The 16108-nt window shown below is 36.4% G+C and overlaps 1 protein-coding gene across 4 annotated transcripts in view; it reads right to left on the reverse strand.

Moving 5' to 3' along the window:
* UTRN (utrophin) overlaps positions 1-16108 on the reverse strand; it is a 352485-nt gene that overhangs the window by 88343 nt on the left and 248034 nt on the right. For all 4 annotated transcript variants that reach the window (XM_085055625.1, XM_085055626.1, XM_085055624.1 and 1 more), the window contains one exon: positions 3663-3792. In XM_085055625.1, the coding sequence (XP_084911751.1) occupies positions 3663-3792 (130 nt within the window). The remainder of the gene's footprint in view (positions 1-3662; positions 3793-16108) is intronic.

Below are 16108 nucleotides of genomic sequence, written 5' to 3' on the forward strand. Positions count from 1 at the left end.
TTCTCCTATACCATGGACAAGTGACAAAAAAATGCTAAAAATGTGAACATTTTCAATTTCTTTAACCTGTCCATCCATAAAATTCAGCAGCTGGCCTGCTGGCATATCAATCATCTCGACTCAGATGCTGAGGCAGCTTAAATACGTGAGGACTGTGAAGCTTGCTTTTTGGTGATGGGGTCTCTCTACAGAAACATGGCAAAACAAAAACAGAAGACAGATGGGAGGTACAATTAACTAAGGAAGTAGTTTCCTACAAAATGAAGAACTCAGTCTGACTGTGCCAGTTACTATCTGGTACAGTGGAAAGCCCACACAGGAAGCATAAGGTGAAGATGGGAAAGAAGAAACCAACTCATAACCTGATTTTATGTTCGTGTCATATATTTGAAATTAACAAGACCATTATAGATAATAATGGGTTATCATAAGGCATCCTGTAACAAATGTTCTCTTTTGATGGAACAATGAGTGAATTGGTCTCAGTCAGTCATGTTCAAAACTGATTCTTATCAGTTTTCTCCTAAAACTCTCATTCTTTGCCCTTGCAACAGTGCCCTCCCTGGCATGAAAAGACCTATGCTGAAAAAGAAAACAGGAGGAAAAAAAAAGAAAGGGAAAAAAAGGAAAAAAAAGTCAATGGAGATGGAGAGGCTGAACAAAATAGTAAACAATTTTACAGACTTTATCCTCTTTAGATTAGCTAACCATTCCCCCCTAAAGACCCCTTCCCTTAGAACTAACCCCAAGAAACTGTGATTTTCCAATTAGTAGTAAATTTTCCAATTTAGTAAAATGGCTTTGCCATTTGTATAAGAGAGCCAGCCAAAGCAATGTTCAAACCAAGACTGTACAGTGTTCTGTACTGTTTGTAACTCCTTTTAGAAAACAGGTTGTCAGCTTGCAATCCAAAACGACATTCCTTCGCCTTTATTAACATGAAGTGTATTTCATTGACGTTAACAAGTTAACTTTAATCAAATGTGCAGAGAACATAGGATCGAGAGGCTGACCGAAAAGAAAAAAAATTAACATTTTAAAAGCAAACTAAAGCCCATACCCTTCACCAAAAATGGTTCATCACAAGAAAAACTGTGTGTGTCTGTCTGTCTTCTAGTTCAGAGATGGAGTTTTCTGGAGATTGGGGGCATTAGTTGTCAGAAAAAAAATTACTAGACTCACTCCTGGATGAAAATTAACAGCTTATATATATACATGAAACCAGAGAAAATGATTCAAAGACAGCTTTTGGCCTGAAAGTCTATTAATCTACAGAAAGTGCAGGTCCATTCTGCACAGGGTGTGAGTGCCCACTGCTGTCAGCGGGAGCTTCACATGGGTGTCTGGGAGAAGAGGCTGGGGCTGCCCTGTGCCAGGGACAGCAGACTCCAGTCAGCTCACCATGGGGCACACCAGGGCCCTCAGCCATGCTGGTGGCACCTCAGGGAAAGTGTTTTTAAGAAACAGAAAACACCAGAGAGGAGGAGGGAACCAACAGGAGAAACAGCAGAGCGAACACCAAGCTCAGAGGAGGAGGAACAACCCTATGGTAGGGCAGATATTCCCCATGGAGATGGCATACAGAGGAAAGATAAGAGAGCAAAGAAGCAGGAGAAAGAAACTGCTAGGCTAACCATGCAGTCACCACCTTCCCACCCTCTTGTGCCACTTGCTGCCTCTCTGAGCATGACTGGTGGCACGACAAGGGGGGAAAGAGACAGGAATAAGGGAATCAAGTTGAGTCTGAAAGGGGGGTGGAAAGATGTGGTTTTAACATTCGTGGGGGTTTTTCTCACTACCAACCAACTTAGTATTTAACTATTTATTTTAAATATTAATAAATTGTTTGTTTTCCCCAAGCTAAATCTGTGTGGCCTACAACAGTTATCTGTAAGGGATCTCCGTCTGTGACCCTTCTCTTGCCCATCCTGACCCATAAGCCTTCTCACTCCTGTTCTTCCCATCTCCTTCTTCTATTCCACTGAGGTGCAAGACATAAAGTGGATGGGTGGGAGTTTGGCTGGTGGTCAAGACTAACCCATCACATGCTCAAAAAAGAAAGTCCATCGGACTACTGAGTGTGAGGAAGAAAGAGGAAAAGAAGTTCAGTGCACATCTATGAAGCTTCCTAGTCTGAACAAATTGGTTTTCAAGCATGATGACCAGGTCAGAGACATACACACAACACTCGCAGACCATGGCTGTTATTACTATGCAGTTTGCCGTGGCCATCAAATTCCCTGTTACACTGTTATCACTGCCAGTGGTATAGCACAAAATAATAATCACTATCATCATAATACACTAGATAACAAGAATTTATGATGCAGCTTATCACCTGAAGTTTGCTCTTGCAGCTTACATCTAATCAATTAACACTAGATCATTGATATCAACTTCTGTTAGAAAGTGAACATTTTACATTGGTAACATTTTAGGTATTGGCACCGTTTGTGCTATGCTTTTGAGGAGAGAAAGAATGAAACAAATATACAGAGAGCATCCTTACTTTTCAGCTTCAAGGCTGCTTGTGATTTAGACCAACTAAAACATTAGAGATGCCACATAGCAAATGGGTTCGAGAGTAAAGAGAAACTGAGCATTTTCAGGAGTCAGGAGCTCAAAAAAAAAGTTGAGCTAAGGTACCAGAACTAATCAGCAAGATAAATGGTTCATTGGCTTTAATCACCAGCTATTCAAAGTTTATCACAAAGTTGAACTAGGGAATATGAAACCACTTAAAAATTGCACAGAAATAACATGAAGTACGGATGCAGGAAAGATTAGTTGTTTCCACTGAACAAACTTAATAAGTTTGCCATGGAGATCTGTAAGATGATGTATGGAAAGAAAAAAATAACTCCCAATAAAAGCAGATATACTGCAATTTTGTAAATTATACAGACCAGTAAATTATTCACATCTTACAGAAACTGATAGTTCTGCAAAAGCAGATGATTACATTTTCCAAGAACAGTTCTTGTTTAACTAAAAGTAAGACTTCATAATGCTCTAGCTTATATCAAAGGCATAATTGTAGGACATAATTTACACAGATAATTTCCTATTTTGTGGTTGTGGGGGAGTGGAGAAAAATTACCTTCTTGTTGGTCTCTGATATATAGACCAAAATCTCAACAAATACTATGCAAAACCAGCTTCTAGGATAGCTGTGGTTCTACTCCTTAGCGATGATTCATGTAATGTTCAAATCTTTAAGATTCTGTAATGACTACCTTCCTAAGGCTGATTTATTTTACTTCTGATGAGATACACCACCAAATATGCTTATTTCTATTTGAAGTAAAAACTTGAAATAAAACTTTGCAAAAGACATATGGATGTTTTAATGTTCATCCTTGAAGTACTATTTTGACTACATTTAAGGGGCATGTGTTATTGTGTTCAACTAATCAGCAGTGTTTTGAATCAAAAACGGGAAAAGGCAGTAGAGATGTTTGTACTTCTTCCATTAAAACATAACTACTTACAAAGCAGAGAAGTAATACTTGGCATCTAAAACACTGAAATAAAAGCCATCAGGATGAAATTTGGAAAACTCTGAGGTCTGACCAAGTAACTGGGATATAAAACATGTACTAGAGATATGCATGTCCTTTCTCTCTTTTTTTGACTGTTCCCAGAAGTGAGTATTTTCTGACCTGTTTTTGAATGCAAGCTCCTTCTTGGTTCCTCAGGCCCCTCAATTGGTTGGTCAGCAAGGAAAACTCGTGCCTGGTCCACAGCATTGAGAATGGTTTGCTCTTTATCCTTCAGTTCACGCCTCAGTGCCTTTGGGAAGGGAAAGAAGAATGCATTTGTAACTTGACCTTGTGAACTATACCATTTTCTCTGGTTTCCCCTCTCTAGCCAGACCTGCCTAGTGAGTGAGTAATAGCCACTATGTTATTCAGACAGCAAGATAAAATGCAAATTTTACTAAACAGAAGTGGCAAGAAATTAAGGCTGGAAGGGTAATTTTTAGGACACTGACCTGAAGAAAGGAATACAAGAAAGGTGATGATGGTTTAAAAAAAGCCTAACAAACTGAGACTACTACATTAAATTTGTAATACAAAGCAAATTTAATGGGTTTATTGCTTTTAACAGGATTGCTAATATATAGTAGATTGCTACAAATGATATTTTTTGATAGCTGGAATAACAGCAAACTGTATCTACTGAAACTTCAGAAAATTATTTCACAAATGCTAAAAAGAATTGCAAAAATCATTAACATGCCTTAGAAAATGAAACATCTTATTTCCGTCTGCTATTTACCAACATTTTTAAAATTTAGAAAATATGTATCAGAAAATTTATTGTGATAACACATTCTGAAAAAGCCATCTTTTAAATTACTCAAAAATATTTTGATCTTTATTATCCAAAAATCAACTGGAAGTTATATACAGAAAAAAAAATTTATTTAAGATTTTTTTCATGGTGGTGGAAATTAATTTCAGGATATTTTGCTCTCCAGCATTTATGACTTTATTAAAGGATTAAGTGTAATCAAACTTTTTTAAAAAAGATTCATCAATAGCCAGCTGTTATGTTTCTTGTGAAGCATTTTATTCCCGCATAAAGCATAAATCTGTCCCACCCAGAAGGAAACTACTTTTCCTGTTTTGTGTTATTTTCTACACATAGAAACACAAAAGAAGATACTTCAAACGTTATTAGAATGCTATGTTTATTTTTTCCAATATATTTTTCAGCTCTAATTCCAAAATCAAGGCTTATTTGGCTGAGGCAAATTTGCCCATTGTCACAATTTGCTGAGGCCCATTCCAGATCGAGAAAAGGAGTTAGTGTCAACATCATCATGTAACAAAAGGAGTGTTCTACTACAGAAAATTGTGGAAAACAGACATCATAAAAGCATCACAAATGCTATCTTATCTTTCTCATTAGTAGGTTCCTTGATGCCACAATTGCAAAAAACACACACATTGATTTTAGCTTAGCAGGAGGCAAGATGTTATTCTTCCCCCCTTTTTCCCCACTTCATTCCTTTATCTTTCTCATCTTTCTGAATCATTCCATTCTCCTGCTTTAAATAAAATTTAAAAAAAATAAAATAAAATAAATCCAACCAAAACTAATCACCGAAAACACACTAACCTCCGTTACATTTAGGAACCTGCATTATACAGTCCAACTTTTAGTAACCATTAACTATTGCATTTATACAAACACTCCTCAGAACAGTGTTATCCCCTATATGCTTTTGAATAGCAGTAATATACTTTGTAGCATTCAGTACATTACTTACTACATGTAATAAGTCATGAAAATTGCCATTTAAAAACCAAGCCCTGCTTATTAAAAAAAAAAAATACAGAAACTGAAGCATTGTAAAAACAACATTCTTGAAGAATCTCTTCAGTTCATCACAGTATGTATAAATGTTTTAATTTCACAATACACACACTAGAATAAGACACTTCAAAGTCATCCATAGTTTACAAATCATTAAAACATTCTCTATGCAGGAATTTATTTCAAGAAAGAAGGGAGGCAGTAAGCAACTATGGCTCAAAAAACTCCCCATTTATAAAAAACTTTTGGTTAGTACAACCAGTGTGGATACACCAGTAAAATAAAATTGATTTTTATTTCACAGACTTTGTCAGAAATAAAGGGCTGATTACTACACTTTGAAATAAGAAATATTTCTAGAATTACTTTTCTCCCCTCCATACAACTTCCAAAATATTTCCAAATCATACAAGAAAAGAGAAGCTGAGTCACCTTTTGAGTACAGTAAGAAATTTCAGCAGTTAGGAACCACCTAGAGATGGATCTCTTTTACTCTGTCTCTCCTGTTTACCCTCACATAGAGTGTTTCATCAATTTCTCCCGACCCTCAATAAAGCTTCAATCAAGTTTGACCCAAGAGACCTTGGATTTAATTCTCCACCATTCCTGCTACTGAAGTCATTCAAATTGAGGTTGACAACACAAAGATTTTAAGAGTTTGGCCCATATAGCTCATCAACTGTAAGTCATCCATGGCAATCTTTATTAATATTTTTCACGGAGAACTCCTACCATGAAATAAACCATACTCTGAAATAATACTAGCAAAATCATTTAGCAGTAGCGTACCTTAAGCACACTACAGAATTCTTACATTATGTAGGTTTTTTCTTATGCCAAAGGCACAAAAATAATTTTCTGAACAGCCACTCAGACTTATGTAACTTTTTCTTAGCAATACTCAATATTTTTTTCTGTCTCGCTCTGCCAGTAAACGAGAGTAATGAGAGTACACAATGCAAGGATAACCAAGTATACCAATTATACTCTCTCTTGTCCCAGCAAATCTCTCTGCAATAGAAAAAAAACCTCAACAAAAAATCACAAAACCACTTCTAAATCTGATCTTGAGCTAAAATATCATCTGTCTTGAATGGGCAAAATAAAGATTTCATTGGAAAAATCACATCTAGGGGAATACTACAGAGTAAGTCATAAAAAGCCCAGCAAGGAACATAAAGCCTGTAATACTGAATTTGATTATTGTAAAGATACCTCTCCAGTGGCTACTCAGACTAGATGTGCCTCCTTCAACAGACAAAATTATTACTTCATTCTCCCTTTGTCATTAAGAATTAAAATAGTTCAAGCATTTGTAAGCTTTGAGTGGAGCATAGAGTTTTAGTAGAGGGAGAATTCCGTTCCTGTTGTTCATTATGCCTTTCAGGGAGAAAATGAGAAGAAAGGTCATACTAGATTTTTGGTGTCGATTAAAGAACTGACAGTATGGCAAAAAGACTTGAGAATAATTTCAAAACTTGTCACTGAAAACTCTCCAGCAATAAGGTAAACACATAGATGCAAGAATTTTTTAGTCCTATGGAGCATGCAGATGTGAACACAAAAGGAAAAAGTGAACACTGAGCACAGATATAACACATTTGTTTTGCCCACATTAAGGGGCTTTATGTTTATAAAAGTACAATAATATTTTAAAGGTATATTGTTAATACAAAAGGGGCTGTACACAACTTTGGCAGTAATTCATACCACTGTATTTCATACAGCAATTATAAATTGCAAAATTACTGTATACTTTAGGTAATGGTTTAAAACGAAAGCTTCACTTCCCTCAATAATCTGACAGGTGACAGACTACTAAATCAAACGTCTTCAGTTTACACAGTTTTGTAGCATTCAAAATCCACTCTTACTTCACACATAAACCAGGAAATGCAAGAGTCCTGGAAAACCCAACATTAATTTTAGAAATTCTTGATTCTTATAGAAGAGGAAAAAAAGCCCTGGAAACCTAAAATCTGGTGCACTCATGCAGTGTCAACACAAACAATTTTCATAGCTGACTTTAAACAACAGCAACCAAAATAAATATTAAAAATCTTCTGAAACCTGAAAGAATTCTTCCACTGGTAGATGGACAAGGGCTTACAAAACTACACTCTTGAAATATGACATAGCATGAAACAAAGCAACAACTACAATCGGCACTGCAGCATTCATTCTGTAGGTATGAGGTCTCAAGTTAGGCAACTACAGCAGGGTAACCCAGGACCCCATTAACACAACTCTCCTCTCAGGGAAGCAAACAGAACCATTATTTTTAGCCATGAACCAGTGATTTATTCTCCATTTTTATTTGTCCCTCTTTCAGTGACTGAAACATATGTTACTCCCTTTATAACTCTGGAAATTACAGACCATTTGCTCTGTTATACCAAGATAATCGAACCCATTTGCCCTCTCTTCATTACAGATACATCTGATTTCTAATATAAAACCCAACTCTTCTTACAAACTAAGATTTTTAAAGGAATTCGCCTAAACCAAGGCATTACAAATTTTCTACTGGGAATGCTTTCCTATTCCTGAAATATTAGAACGCTATAAAACTTATGCTATTTTGATTTTTTACACTGTTTAGTGTATCCTGAAAGCATCTCCTTCCTTCAGCTGCACCTTATTTTTTGAGCATAGTACGTGGACTTCCAAAATTACTCACTGTTAATTTACAATCTCTTTTTCTCTTTTGAATTGTACAGACTTGTATAGAATAATTCAAGAAGCAGATCAGCTTAATAGTTCCAACAGATGAAGGCAAAGCTAATTTCAAAGAAGACACATGGGATGTTTCTTAAAAACAGACCATATTTAAATCAGGTCTCATTATGCACTCTTTCAAGGAAGTAAAGATGCATGTTATTGTAACTCATATCAGTTTAGCACACTGTAGCCTTATGTGCCAATCAGCAGCTCATGTAGCATTTAATTACTTATTCATCTTTATTCTGCACCCGGTGCTTGAAAAACTCCTGTTACTTTTATACACTAAAATGGAATGGAGAAAAATAATGCATGGCATATAAAAGGATGGGAAGAATAAGCAGGATGATTGAACAAACTCAGAGTGAGATGAGGAATTGTTTATAAAGATCACACAGACATAAAGGTTGTGACTGAGCCTCTGCCAGCTGTCTCCATCACTAAAGAATGAACTAGAAAGAAAGTAAGCATAGCATCTTTAAAAGCTGTTCCTTCCCACCACATACTATTTAACGTAACATGTAAACATAAAATTTCAAAAGTGTTTCAGTCTCTGTACACATCCCTGTGTAAAAGTTGATTTTATGTGTCTACCCCAGCTGATAAAGAAAATATTCAAATAAAGAGCAATACTTAACTTGAGATGATGCAGCTCACTGTGCATTTACTTTTTACTACTTCCTACTAAATCTAAGTGGCAACTGAAATAATGAAGGAGAAAAATGGTGCCTAATATACAACATTAATACCTGGAGATACAAAGACACATGTAAGTACATGCGACTTTAAAGATGAGACTGAATCCTGCATGTTCTGATAAATCAGTGACAGTGACCAACACCAGAATAAGGAAAGAAAAGGAAATATCAGAGTGGGAAAAAAAAAAAAAAAAGAAAAAAAGTGGAAGCTGTTTGCCTGTATAGTAAATATGTATTTAGTATTTTAGATTTATTTAAGAATCTAAATAGACCTCTTAAGAAGGACCAAAGAGAAGTGTCAAAGGCTGCATTTTTCTAAGTAGTCTCCCAGTTTACCATTTGCCACTTCTTGTCTCTCTTGCTGCAGTGTCAATATAGAATGTGCAAATAGGGTATCAAGTACAAGGGTTTAATGTGAGTGTAGACCTGAAAGTCACATCTATAGCAAATCCCTCTTTTTTGCCTGTATGCACAAGGAGGCTAAACTGACAGGAATATAAAAGCATAGATGTGGGCTAAAGAGAATTAGACTATGCATGCTGGTGATCTTTCACCAGAGGCAAATAAATGTTAACTTAGTGAAGACTTTCCCATTGATTTATCAAAATAGATGCTTCAGGCCACAAACAGCAGTATATTTTCACTGAGACTTTCCTGTCCCTTGATAATTTTCCTTCCTACTTTGGTCTCTGGCGGAGTCCATGTGCTTATGGCTAGTCACTGAAAACATCACACACTTCCAAATATACATTAGTAGGCATGCATTACATAAAATACGCATCTAAACCATGTCTCAACAAAGTACTTCGCAGTAGTACAGCCAAAGAGATGGAGGAAAGCATGGTGCATCACTACTGCTCAAACTAAGAGACAAGAAACATGAAGCTGTTACTAACGTTCTAAAAACCAATAACCTGACAATCTCAAACTGCATCCATACATCCCTGTGAGACACTTTCATATGAGGAAGGGTAACTGACTTCCTTCTGAACTTGCAATACTTCAAAACCAGTAAGGCTATATAAAACCAGTAAGGCTATTTCCTCTGTTTTCATTTTAAAACCAGAACAAGACGTTTTGAAGCCTGTTTGGAAAAGCAACACTTTCAATAACCTTACAGAGACTTTGAAAAGCCTCCTTTGCGCACTAGAAAAGAATTCAGTACTACAGCACAAGGGCAGAAGTAAGCTTAATTGTCACACAGATTGCATCAAAAAAGACATTAAAAGGCTATTCATAAATTAAAGAGCACAGGGCTACACTTTTTCTTAAAAATTAAACTTTTTAAAATACAGTTAATTTTCCAAGAAAGAATGTCTTTAGTTTTTTCTGAAGCAAGAACTGCAAGCTCTCCATTCCCTAGAGATGCTACAGGATCTAAATCCAACTAGAGATGAAGGGAGACACTGCTTAATTGAGCAAAGGTTACAAAAAATGAGGCATAATGATGTTCATTAATATGTCTTCCAGCACCAATAATCTTATGTAACTTGATTTCATATTTCCTTGTCCACTGAAATCAGACTTTATTTGTGTTTCTAGGTCAATGATAACCAAGACTTGGTTGCCCAGAGAAGTTTGGAAGCTTAACAGAGCATAGTCTTTAGGGACTGGAAAACATGGAATGCCTGAAGGCTTTTCTTTTTTCTTCTTAAAATTTATTTATTTATTTATATTGGGGGTGGGAGGTAGGTGTGGTTTAAATATGATTTGGAACTATGTTGGGGGAAAAAAATCCCCATACCATCCATCCTTGAGCTAATGCCAAAGGCATTATCGTCAAAAAGCTTGTAAAAAAATTTATGATAATTTTCTCAACACAAAAGTGAAAAGACAGGCCTCAGTGTGCTAAGGTGAATTCTCTACTGAACTAACAACAGAAATCTCCAGAAATAGAACTATCCTGGATAGTGCAACCCTTTTGTGATGGGTTTGCTACACAGTGTATATCCACTGAAATTGCTTTGTTGGGTCTTTTTCCCATCTTCAAGAAAGTAATTTTTGATATTCAACCCTTACTTTATATTTTACTATACCAAGAGTACTACAAAAGTATCATTTAAACAATAGAACAGAATCTGCTAGAATATGCTTATTTTGCTCATCCAGCAAGTTTCTAATATAAGTGAGCATATTTTGGTTTAAATCCATTGTAATATGACAGCTAAAAAAGGGCATGAGAATCATTAAATTTGATAGCTTGAATAAACTATTCAAAATCAGTAGATTAAAACAGGCTTGGTCTACATTGCTATGCACAGGAAAAAATGTTTTTAATGGAGCTTTTAGCAAAAAAATATGTTTAAGATACCTAATCAGGATTTAATATAAAAATTCATACAGATTGTACCCCAGAGACAGCAAAGATGCCTGAATCAGTGTGGAGCCTGAAAGAAGAGAGAGGAAAGCTGTTGCAGCTTTCTACCCTTCGTGTGGTAGAAAAAAATATTTACTTTTTACACAAGAGCACTAATCACCCTGCTAGCAGTGGAACCAATTTTCAAATGCCAAACTGCCAGTAAAGACACATTCAGTTTTCCATCAAAAGGACTGTAGTGTGCTTTTGGTGAAGGGAAACTAATCCCACCAAACTCCGCTATGGAAACATGACAGCTATCCAACATCAACAACTTTGGAAGACTTGACCTCTTTTTATTTCTCCTTTTATTTTACAGTATTTCCTCATGGCTCTGAGGAAAGTAATGATTAGGTTTCCAGGGCTGAAAGCAAAATGAGCATACAACTTCTGGCTTGTATTTTTCCTGGAGAGGACTATTCCTATGAAGACAGGCTGAGAGATTTGGGATTGTTCAGCCTGGAGAAGAGAAGGCTCCAGGGAAGCCATATATCAACCTTCCAGTACCTAAAAAGGGCCCACAGGAAATCTGGAGAGGGGAGGGTTCACCTCCTTTTGACTCACTGGTCAACCTTCTACACACTTCAGACATAATGAATTGTCAGTGATTATTAGGGCAATTCTCCATTCTCTGAAGTAGACAGAATGAGAATAAACTCCACTATCTAAGCAACACTGGGAAAAACACATCACAGATTTTGATGAAGGATTCATCCAAATTCTTGAAGACAGTCTCTGAGGATTCTGTAAACCAATAGTGTCATCACAGGCATTTTCATACATCTTTGATCGACAGAAGGCAGGAAGAAAACTAACCCTCTTTACTTGCTCCACTTTTCTTTTGCTTGTTCTCCCCATACTCTGCTCCTGGCTCCTGCCAGAAACAGGACGACTATTTATATGAAACTTAGGGACAAATCAGAACCTTTATTCTAAAGTATAGGAGAACTGGTGTCCAGACACAGGGGACTGACACTAAGAAATCAGCAAAGATAAAAAAACATTTTAAATTATCTGCCTGAAAAACCCCATAGGAAAAGATCACTGTACAATGCCAAATAAAGCATTGCACTGCGTCTCTTTCAAAGATATTTAAAAAGGTTATATCCTTTAAAAAGCAACCTTCAAGACAAGGCAATATACCATCAAAATATGGATCCTTCCATTTCAGCTGAAACTGTTTTGTAGGGCTGTCTGCAGAACAGAAGCTACATTTCTTCCACAGTCTTCAAAGTTGTACCTCCTTTGAAGAAGCAAAGGAAATTTGTGTCCTCAATGCTAACTCTAATTAGCTTCAAACTGTGTAGCTGTGCACTGCACACACAGTGCATAACAGGGTAGCTTTGGATTAGAGTTACTTCTCAGTTACATAAAACCCAACAAATGAGTTTAGGGTGGGAACACTGTAAGAGCATCAAACTTGCATCTTTTCTTTATGGGTAGCAACTGGTAAAACTTCTGCTATTTATGTCAGAACATACTCACAGAAAAACTGGGAGGATAAGGAACACAAGAAAAAAAGCATTATTCTGTTTATGCATCCAAAACATGCACTGCCTCCAGCCTGACACAAGACACACAAAACATCTGCTGCACATTAAATGGCTTATTACTTAATTGAGAAAGAGCCTTCAAATATCCTATTAGCACTGCATGTTTTCCTGCACCCTCAACAGCAAGCATCTATCTCTTCAATGTAAGAGAGACACATTCCTCTTTCTTTGCTTAGGCTGTGTGACTGCTGAACACTGATGAACTGCCATTAGTTTCTTGCTTCAAACTGAGATGATGACACCACGAGCAAGTTGGGTGCTGCATTGCTGTTAAAAGTAGGTAAACTCAGGTCACCTTTTGCTCTTTTTGTGTGATTAAAATTTCCTCCTCAGTTCTTAAAAAAAGCATCAATAGGCCAAGTCAAACATGTCTGGTATCATAAGCTAAATGGTTACCTGTTAAATGGTACCTACTTAATTAATGCAAAGGTCTTGAGAAAGACTTTTAGTAATTACAGTTCAAACTCACTACACTCAAGAGCAACTTTGCAGTATGCAGCACTATGAATATTCGTTCAATATTTAAAGATAGGATGCATTTTGTGAGCATGCCCACATCTCATGAGAGGTTTCCTCTATGCCAGCCTCCTTAGTGCAAGAGTGTACCAGTGTCCTTGCTGATGAATTGTGATCACAAAAAAAAAAAAAAAGTGGATGTACTATACAGTATCACCTATAAATTATAAATAATCAGATCACTGCAAAAAATCTCAGGTGAGCATCTCCTATATGACAGTTGCATTAGGGGAGGAATATTCCCCTCTGTTGGAGGAAGCACAGGCATCAGAGCTGAATATTGAAGTAGAAAAATGCTACAGACCAGTTGCAATGCTACAGACCATTTGAGGCTACCTCTAGTGCTCCTGTTCTGTATGCATGCAGACATGAGAGAAGACTGCTACTGGAAATCCTTTTAGAAGCAGAAACCCTGTCAATGTTAATTACTCCCGTTTCTTAGAAACAGTCACTTTGGTTTCTCTTTGGAAACAAATGGTCTAGACAGACAACTGAATAATCACTAAACAGTCAACAAACTGTCCTCCTCACCACAGTCTACTTCAATCTCCCTTGTAGCTTTTTGCTTTCAACTCTTCCACTATGGCTTTCCATTTTCACAACTATCTAAAATGACAGTGTCTTTGTAAAGCCGATACCACACAATTTGTTACTGTGACATGACAGATTATACTGGATCTCTGCTTTGGGTCACTTATCCAAAATTTCCTGTCTCTGGATCGCGTGTTAGTTTCGCCAACATCTGCTCAGTAGAGAAAGATTACTGTAAAACCATTACTGAAAAAAGTAAGTAGTGTTTGCAAGAGGAACTAATCTAGTCCAGACAATTTTCCAGGCATTTATGAGAGAAACATGAGGAAGGAATACCCTAAAGGCAACATGACTTTCCCTTCTGCTTAAGTCACTTTCTTCAACTCATTTTAGTTGCCATCAGAAGTTAGAGGAACATGAAAAAACAGAACTTGGCACTTATGCCACATCTGTACAAGGCAACGGCATTTTAGAAAAACAAAAAAAAAAGGCAAAAAAGACAAGCCCCAAGTGTAATATTTCACATATTCTATGGCACAGCAGCAATGCAGCAGGTATCGCAACATAGTTGTGGTGAGCTTGGATTTTGTTTTTGGGGGCTGGGAGTGTGCATTTGTCTTAAGTAACAGAGAATTTTCCTTCATCATGAGCCACACAGAACATAAATAACAAATGGACTTCAGCTACAAGTTTTAGTCCCCTGTCAAACAGGGGACACCCAAACTTGTCACAGCATGCAATAGTCTGTGATGCTTTATTAGCTCCATTTATGCCTCTGCAAACTAAACTTGCCCAACACAACAGCCTTGCTAGTTCTTTGCATTTTCAAATAGATGATTTAACAACATCCCATAAAAGCAACAGAAAATTCAGCTAGACCTGTAAATTCAACTAAGGAGATAAACAATAAAAAAAAAAAAATTGCTTCTTTCAGACAATCCTACCAAAAAGAAACTAGAATTAAAATACTGCTGGGTATTCAGTATACATATGTTAATAAAAAACACCGAGTAAACCTGCTTAAAAATTGTCAGTGTTTTCCAAATAATGATCCATCACCCCGTTACAAGGTTATGCCCTCTTCCTATCCAACTGAGTTTGTTACTTGATTTTAACAATCTGCTTGGGGTTTTATTCAGTAGAAAGACTGAAATTCAAATAATGCAGGCAAAGTTCTGCAAAATATCCATGGACAATAAAGACAAAACTTGCCTTATTTTTACCCATTGTAAGCTCTTATAATACCTCTTTACATAAACCATATTCTGTGATTAAAAGTAATTCTGTAAGAATGACTGTAAACTTGGAAAAATAGAAAAAAGGTCCTACTGAACCTTATTGCAAATGTTGTCATAAACCATTTTTTTGCATGACTACCAAGTGATTTTCTGCCTATGAGAAAAAAAGTCATTTAATATAACTGACAGGGATTAGGTGTCAATTAGAGAAAGACACTAGCACTTAAAAGAATACTTCTCTGAAGCAGGGCCATTGAACTCAGCTCCACAAATACCTCCCAACATAGGGTGGACACATCAGAGAGATCACAATACAGACTTATTACTCATGTTTTCCCCACTTCATTTCCTTTCTCTGCTTTACTTCTCCAGCGTGACAAGCTCTTTTCTTTGTAGCTCATCAGGCAAAGAATTGTAATATTTTACATATAGTAGAACCAGCATGTTTTAAATAGGATTTCTTTTTCTTTAGAAACAGAATTTGAAACCACAAACAATTTCTCATTAAGTAAAAACAAAACAAAAAAAAAAGGCATATAATCAAATTGTTATATTTGTCCTCAATATTTAGAAACAAGCTCTATGCCAGGGCAAAGTTACTTAGTAAAGGTATGGAAAAAAGTAAAAGCAATAAGTAAAATGCTTAAGATATAAACAATAAGACTGAGAACACAGGGAATGTCTTAAAACCAAAAACTAGAATGGGTTTTAGTGACTGCATGCCAAAGAATATTTCAACATATCTGGAACAATTTCCCAGAAATTTAAATTGTCAAAGCCATTTAAAAAAAAGGTGAAAACAGGCAAACGCATGCAAGTGCAGCAGGACACCTATATAATGCTCTCTTTCACCAGAAACCTTACCGAAAAATGTACACCACGAATAGATTTTTAAAAAAGCAAAGGAACTTCACTTATTTATTGTATTTAGTTCATTTATACTTTACACAGCAATAGAGTGCAGTGCTTTTAACTCTGAAGTCATTGCTTTCTTAGAAATCTCTTCAACATTTGTCTACAAGTTTAACCAAAATGCAGTAAGAATGTTTACTTGCAGTACGTTGAGATTTTTAGGCCACACACATCATCTTAGTACCCAAGCTTTCTTTCCAGAACAGCATTAAACAATATGATTCCCATGTGACCTCTGCCTGTTCTTTCATTTTCTCT

Source organism: Lichenostomus cassidix, chromosome 3, assembly GCF_008360975.1.
Source record: "Lichenostomus cassidix isolate B80296 chromosome 3, HeHo_3.0, whole genome shotgun sequence".
In the NCBI taxonomy this organism is placed as follows: Eukaryota; Metazoa; Chordata; class Aves; order Passeriformes; family Meliphagidae; genus Lichenostomus; species Lichenostomus cassidix.